The 8,278-nt window shown below is 33.6% G+C and overlaps 1 protein-coding gene across 1 annotated transcript in view; it reads right to left on the reverse strand.

Annotated features, from left to right (window-relative positions):
* Positions 1-437: 437 nt before the first annotated feature.
* The window catches only part of ValRS (Valyl-tRNA synthetase), a 50,241-nt gene continuing 42,400 nt past the window's right edge, over positions 438-8,278 (reverse strand). The window contains exons 12-17 of the mRNA XM_018506629.1: positions 4,384-4,659; positions 3,973-4,308; positions 3,717-3,872; positions 3,429-3,632; positions 3,068-3,343; positions 438-843 (exon numbers count right to left, since the gene is read on the reverse strand). Coding sequence (XP_018362131.1) covers positions 628-843; positions 3,068-3,343; positions 3,429-3,632; positions 3,717-3,872; positions 3,973-4,308; positions 4,384-4,659 — 1,464 coding nt within the window. The 3' untranslated portion in view covers positions 438-627. The remainder of the gene's footprint in view (positions 844-3,067; positions 3,344-3,428; positions 3,633-3,716; positions 3,873-3,972; positions 4,309-4,383; positions 4,660-8,278) is intronic.

Genomic DNA, 8,278 nt, shown 5'->3' on the forward strand with positions numbered 1-8,278 from the left:
TTTTTTTGGCGTGGCATTCACAAATTGTCAGACAGGTGGAAAAAATGTATAGCTAGCGATGGGCAATACTTTGAATAAAATATTTTTTATCATTTTCATGCAATAAATGTATTTATAAGTGTATTTTCTATTAAAAAATTCCGATTTTATATTTACATACCTGATATGTTATTACAAAATTCTTAAAAAATTCTCAGAACTTTATGAGAAGAAAATAAATGATTTTTGTCTCTTACAGTGTTTCTGTAAAGTTGATAGTATTTGAGTAAAAAATTATTCAAGACCAATATTTTGCAATTTTTAGTAATTAATATCTCGTTAACTATTGCTGACACCGCAAAATGGTACTTTTCGACTCAGTATAGTCTGTTCTACCCATACACGAAACATTTTCCGGTAATTTCCTGACATCCTGTATATAATTATGTCTCCTTTTATAATTAAAACATCCAAACGTCCAAACAGAAAATCGAATGTGAATCACCGGTAATCCACAATATGGAATGTGTTAAAAAAAGTGTGTGTGTACGAAAAAGAAACATTTCTAATTAAATTTTCTATAAACTCAAATAAATTATTTACTGTTAAATAATACAGAGTTTACAAAACTTTCAATGGATTTACTTTTTACATTGCTTGCAAAATCATTATTGCGTCAATAATTCGCTGCAGTTCGCCTTCATTATTGACTAATTTTTCCATGTTATTCTTTTGAACCTCAAGAGGCACCTTTACATTATAATCGGGTACTGCTAAATCCTGTTTCAATTTTTGTATAATTTCAATTAATTGGCTTTTCTTCTTTTGTAATTTTTCTAACTCTTTTTTTGAGTCAATCAAACCCTGCGAAATATATTCATATAATAAATATACACTTACACACAAAAAAACCTGGCCACTAAGTCTTTTTCACAAATTTTTAATATTTTCAAATAGCAATAATTCAGTGAAAAATTGTATCGAGATTTTTAGAAAAGCATTTTAAAGCTTCAAATCTCTACTTTTCAGACCAGTACTTAAAAAAACAGTACTACTGATATTTTATAAAGTTATTAGGTGTACAACTTTGCTTCCGCCGTTTTTTTTTCGAAATTTGAGGCTTTATTGTAAAAAAACCTGGTTATACATTTATGATTCAAAGTATTGTCCATCGCTGGCCACTACTTTCTCCCATCTTTCGGGCAGCGTACGAATCCCGCGTCGAAAAAACTGGTCATCTTTTGAGGCGATCCACGAATCGAACCAATTTTTTACTTCTTCATAAGACCGGAAGTGCTGGTCAGCCAGGCCGTGTGCTATTGATCGAAACAAATGATAGTCAGAGGGAGCAACGTCTGGAGAATACGGCGGATGGGGTAGGACTTCCCATTTCAACATTTCCAAGTATGTCTTGATCACTTTCGCAACATGGGGTCGAGCATTGTCATGCTGCAAAATCACTTTATCGTGTCTCTCATTGTATTGCGGCCGTTTGTCTTTCAATGCTCGACTCAAACGCATTAATTGCGTTCGATACCGATCGCCTGTGATTGTTTCAGTCGGTTTTAACAGCTCATAATACACTACGCCGAGCTGGTTCCACAGCATGACCTTGGAGCCGTGAATAATCGGTTTGGCCGTCAACTTTTTGGAGCCGTCAACTTCGGTTTGGAAGCATGGCCGGGAACTCCCCATGATTTTCTGCGCTTGGGGTTATCGTAATGAACCCATTTTTCGTCCCCAGTCACAATGCGATGCAGAAATTCCTTCCGTCTTTGCCTTTCAAGCAGCTGTTCACAAGCAAATAAACGCCGTTCAACATCTCTCGGCTTCAATTCGTACGGCACCCAATTTCCTTGCTTCTGAATCATTCCCATGGCTTTGAGGCGTTTTGAAATGGCTTGTTGAGTCACTCCCAATGATCGTGCCAATTCTTCTTGATTTTGACATGAGTCTTGATCAAGTAATGCCTCCAATTCTGCATCTTCGAAAACCTTCTCTCTTCCACCGCTATGCCGGTCTTCGACGTCAAAATTACCGTTCTTGAAGCGTTGAAACCACTCACGACACGTTCTTTCACTAATAACGGCCTCACCATAAGTATTTGAGAGCATTCGATGAGCCTCACAGCCGCAGATTTCTTCATATTGAAGCAGAAAATTAAAACCTCCCGCAAATTACGAGAATTTGGCTCGTAAACTGACATTTTCAATTGAGAATAACTTTATGATGCAGACACAAATCGACTAATGTTTCTATAGGGTTATGTTGACAGATGCCCAACTTTATTGTATGACGTCTATGACCTATTTATTTCGACCACCACTTACCGCTAAAGCCATCTATAAGAAAACGGTGGAAGCAAAGTTGTATGCCTAATACACAAACGTAAACAAAGATGCATAAATTCCCAAAAAAGACCTCTGTACTATTTTTTTGTCACTGAGTTATTCAACGTTGAAGCAAAAACAATCCTTTTTGCTTGAATGTTGACTGGGTGAAAAAAATCGTACAGAGGTCTATAAAAAGCAAATTAAAGGTAAAGATTCATTCTTTCAAAAGCTATAAACCCCATTTGTGTGCAATTTTTAATTGGCGCCGTGGAACTTCGCAAATTTCATAAAAACCTTTGAGAATTTATGCATCTTTATTTATGTTTGTGTAACTTTATGAAATATCACCATTTTTTGAAGTACCGGTCTGAAAAGTAGAGATTTCTAGTTTTAAAATACTTTTTTAAAAATCTCGATACGATGATTTTTCACTCAGTTATTGCTATTTGAAAATATTAAAAATTTGTGAAAAAACTTAGTGGCCAGATTTTTTTGCGTGTGAGTGTAATATATGATTATATATAATAATAATAATTAAGGTATACAGGATGTAACTAAAATAAGATAACTAAAATAATAAACTTCAGGACCGAGCTGCTCACACTTTGAGCTGTATCAGTAACTGTGAATTTGCGGATATATGTTCATATGAACTTTTTTTCATATGAACTTGTTTTGGTGTGAGAAGCCCGAAGTTCGTTACTTTATTTTAGTTACACTCTGTATAAATGTATATTACATGATGTGTTAATTACCTGTAGTAATAGATGCACTTGAATCTTATTAGTTACAGTAATAATAGCACAGCCTACTGGTGGTTTTTGCATACTAAGAACAGAGTATGCAAGAGTTTCTATAAGTAATTTATATCGAATAATTTTTTCCTTTAATGCTGAGTTGCTACACGTGACATACGCTTCGGTTTTCGTTTTATTAGATAAATTATAAGTCGCGCGAGCAGATCGAATATTCTTAATTATTTTTTGCGCAAAATCAACGTCCTTTTCAATTTCTTGATTTCTCCAACAACACTGAAATACATCAGACATATTATGGTATTGTGATATTTTAATTGCACGCTTTATTATCACGGTTATAAAATATATAATTATTCACCTTGACAACATCCGGATACGGACTTACACATATACTTGGATATATTAACTTTTTACGAGGTAAACGTTGATACAATTCTTCTGTTATAAACGGCATAAATGGGCTCAATAAACGCAATCCCACGTCCAGTGATATAAATAATACTTTTTGAGCTGCTAACTTAGCCGCGTTATCTTCACTTTGGAAAATTGTTTTAAGATATTCCTAGACACGCAAATTATTATATTATTATAACAAATTTTTTTCCTCTCTCTCTTATATCATAACGAATCATATTAAAAAATTTACCAGATAAATATCACACAGATCGTATAACCATAAATTGTAACAGCTAGTAGTAGCTAATGCAAAGTCATACTGTTTAATTGCTTCGTCGCAAGTTCCGGCAGCATAACTAACACGCGATAACATCCATAAATCCACATTTGTCTCATTCCCAGTTAGCTATAATAAGAAACATATATTATGAACAAAGAAATCAAAATTTTTGCAACCTCTTTCTAAACAAAAGTGTTATTTATATATTAAATACGTACGACTTTACCTCAAATGTATCATCATTATTGGTTTGATTCTGATTAATGTATGCAAGTTTCGGCATTATTTTATTTTGTTCCGCACGAAATACAGCCTTTTCTTCATCTGTAAATGTCGCGATATGATTATACCAACGTTTAATATGTAGATGCCTTGCGAAATCAATGTTCAATTCTTTCAATGATTGATAAACCGATAGATCAAGTTGCGAAGGTGTATGACCATCGAGATACGAATAATCAGCCAGGTAATTATTTAACGCCTTCTGCACGCACGATTCGTTCAAAGTCCACTGGTACCACTTGCCATTTCCCATCACGTCAATACAAGCATTATTCAATTTCTGGTATAAAATAATACATAATTATATATATACTTTATAAGCAGAACACGGGTGATTTCACAATATTAAAATTACCCTATCATTTGCGTTGTATTTAAATTGAAATTCAAGATAGACAAGTGCGAATTTTGTAGCGTTCCATATTTTATTGCAGAAAAATCTGTATCCTTGTACACGAAGTATATCAAGATTTATATCTCGTCCTTGGGTGGTGTAAGCACAAAGCGCGAATCGCAGAGCATCCGTTCCACATTCGGGAATGCCTTGCGGATAATCACGTTTTTGACACTCTCGAGCTTGTTCCAATTCTTTTGGGTCCAAGTTCGAATCTAACAATTGTTTTTGAAGATCCTAAAAAAAGAAATTTGTTTATTCAGAAATATTGCGGAACATATGTTGCTGACCAAAAGTTTGAGACCAAATATAAAATTTATACCAAGTATAAAATTGAAAAATATTCCAGTGAAATAAAAGTGACTTAAAAATACATTCATGTCTTACTAATTTTTATTTAAAAGTAAATTAGACATTATATTCAGTTACAATTAACATAGCAATGCGTTCAGCAGAGAAAATAATCAGTTAGCGCTTAGTGATTCTTTAATATAATTAGTTCTTGCCTTTAGTTCTTTGCTAAATCTAAGTGTAAGAATCAATCGTATTAAAGAATCATTAAGCGCTAATTGATTAGTTTACTCTGCTGAACGCAGCCATTGTCTGTATTCAGTAGAGAAAGCAGCTTTGCAACTGTTGTAAAATTTTTTGATGTGATTGGTTTTGCCCATAGTTTCTCACTGAATCTAAACGTATAAACCAATCTTATTAAAAAATCGTACAAATGTTATGCAAAGCTGCTTTTTCTGCTGAACGCAGCGCCATTGTTTAATTAAAAAAAAAAATCTTCGTATAATAAGAGATTGGTGTCTGAAATGATTTACATCAAAAGACAAAAACAGGGTCTAAAATGAATGATACAGAATCATTGCCCGAATCTTATTCGCAAATTATACAATCTCTTTCTCCTTCTTAACTGCTTTCCTTCTTACTTCCCTTCTTCCCAATTTCTTTTCCCTCTACTTTATTTCTCTCTCTCTTATTTACTCCTTCCTTCGGCGTTTCCACTTCAACCTGCTTACTAAAGATTGTCTTACTCACATTGTTTCTGAACACACTAGAGAGATGACCATCCCATTCTCATCGCATTGTCTGATAATTTGATATATTTATATTATATTAGTATATGTTCTATAAGGTATATATTAATGTTATTTTAACTGTTACACAATTTATTTTGATATATTTTAGTTTGTAATTACAATAAACAATTTTATTTTATACTGACATATGATCTGTAATGTTATTTATTTTAATTGTTACAAATTGTTATTTATTATTAATTTTCTTTGTTATTCACACATTAATTTATATTTTTTAAATAATAATTTTATATACGTTTTAACAGATACAATTTCGTTCTAATCCGCATACTATGTCCAGACGTTTCACATTTTTACTAACTACAACCATTGTACAAGCTTCATGTTACACTGAGCGTGATTTTTTTATTACATGAATACTGTGAGTCTTATAAGTTTTGCGATTGAGAGTGAATTATAATTTTTATATTCTAATTTTTTAAATATTTTCACCGTTTTACTTTTATATTATAACATTGATAATGATCCAACAAGGATCGAAACGTCTGTTTTTGTTTTGTTTATGTTTTATTGTTTATTGCCGGCAAATTAAAGTTTATATTATAACGAAATGACATGTTTTTATTCTGTGACTTCTTAATAATTTCAATTTTATAACGACTAAAATTTTAGGCTCGTAGCCCTTTTTCGTTCTGTTCTTAAAAAAAAAAAATAAATTATTGTCATAAGCCTTTTTTTTAAAAAAATAAGCTGTGGATTATTTTAAGATAGTACATTTGTAATACCATCCAAAAAATAGATTTTATCGTGCGCTCGGTGATACTCTCATTCCCGCTAATGAGAGATAATTTTTAATTCCGCTTGTCCATAGAGAGAGGCCGCACGCACACGCGAAAAAAAATAAATATAAATAACGCAATTCATCCCTGGTAAAAAAAGTTGATAGAGAATTATAGAAAAATCCTATCGTTTAGAATATGGAATCTGGTTCGTGAATTCACTAATTTGAATCAAATTTTATACAAATCTTATATATTAGAACCTGATACAATTATACAATAAGATTCATCTCCAATCAATCATAAAGCCCGCGAGATCGATAGAAAATGATACAAACATGCAGAAATATGAAGCGATAGATAGAAATCCAATCGTTCTATCAACTTCTTTTACCAGGGATTTCTATACTTGTGTAACTCCTGCAGACAGGACGCAGTAATAATTTATCACGCGGCGGATGATTAGTGCAGTAGCCAATCATTCTTTCGCTTTTATGGAAAAGCAATAATTATCTTGCGTTAATTTCCGCCGCGCGGCAAGCATTGCCGTGTTCTGTGTGCGGGAGCCGATAAACTTTCTTTAATTCACATGACAGATTGACGAATGTTTACGAAAATTGCATTATTTTCACAGTTCTATTTTCCAAACTAAAAAATTATAATATTAAAACAATTTTTAATGTCCGTTCTATGTTCCTCCACTGCTAATTTAGACTCTACAAAAATAAACGCGACATTTTCATGAATTTGTATAGGCGACACGTATATAAAAAATACAATTTTTAACTGCTTTTATCTCAGTACTAAAACGGTCAATTTCATTCTAATTGTACAAACACGTCAACGTCTTTTAGTATAATATATAATTTCAACTTCAAGAAATTCTGACTGTTCTCAATTCGCGAGTGCCTTAAGGTTCCTAAGTATTCAGCTAAGAACTCCGTGTTGACGGTGGTAACACCGAATCAGACGGCGCGGCGGCCTGGCGAAACGGTACCCACATGTACAAGCACCAGTCCACGTCCGTGCGTTCGTTTTCGGCGCCCCGAGAGCGAACGAGATAGCGAGAGAACATCCTTCTCGCTCTAGCCGCTTGTTTCAAGCGATCGAAAATGCTTTCTCAGCAATTTCGACTATTCGGCGTTTATCAATAAGGGGCGATGGGCTTTCTAAATAACATAAGTTTTAATAAATTGTAGTAATAGTATACCCCTCCCATTAATCTAGAATAGTATACCAAATCATGTCAAAACCCAACAGTTTACAAGAAATTTAATTATTTACGATTTTTCATGCGCCTTATATATTTCATTCATAGACCCGAATAACAAGAAGTTCGTGTGGTCGAGGTCGTAAGATGCGAGATTGGAACGCTGGCGATACCAAGTTCGAATCCTGCTTTTTTTCCCATAATTTTTCAGTTTTTTTTCTGAAATAATTAATCAAGTTCCCTAATAGCAAAGCCTGCGGAGACAGATTTTGAGCAGAGCCTGCTACCAATTTTTGATTGAAAAAAGACAACAAATTATACACAGAGCTTGTATTATCTGACATAGTTAGCAAATTGCTGTTAAAAATATGACAAAGCCTGTTAGACATGCCATGCCAGCAAATTTGTAGCAGAAACCGAACAAAGTCCTGTATAATCCGTCAGATTGAGAGCAGAATCTAATTCGAAAAACTCTGCTCAGTTTCTGCCATCAATCTGCTGACATAGCCTGTCAATAGGTTTTGTCGACAAATCCATAGTCAAATGCGGACCCAAGTAGCACAGTAACGCTTGCAAAGCGCTAAAAAAGCAGTTATATACGCTTTGTTAAGGCTTTGTAAGCGCTGTGTGCTACTTGGGGACACAGATGGCTATGATTTTGTAGTTAAAATCTGAGTTTTGTAATCAAAATCGAGTTTGCTTTTTACCCACAAATTGCTAACATTTTGTTTAGGGTTAATAATAAACTAACAAGGGAACACCAGGTCACAGGGTCGGAGATTTTGATGCGCTTTTTACAGGCTATTCTTGAGCGAAAAAAAAAA

The sequence above is a fragment of the Trachymyrmex cornetzi genome, unplaced genomic scaffold (assembly GCF_001594075.2).
Source record: "Trachymyrmex cornetzi isolate Tcor2-1 unplaced genomic scaffold, Tcor1.1 scaffold228, whole genome shotgun sequence".
Taxonomy (NCBI): domain Eukaryota; kingdom Metazoa; phylum Arthropoda; class Insecta; order Hymenoptera; family Formicidae; genus Trachymyrmex; species Trachymyrmex cornetzi.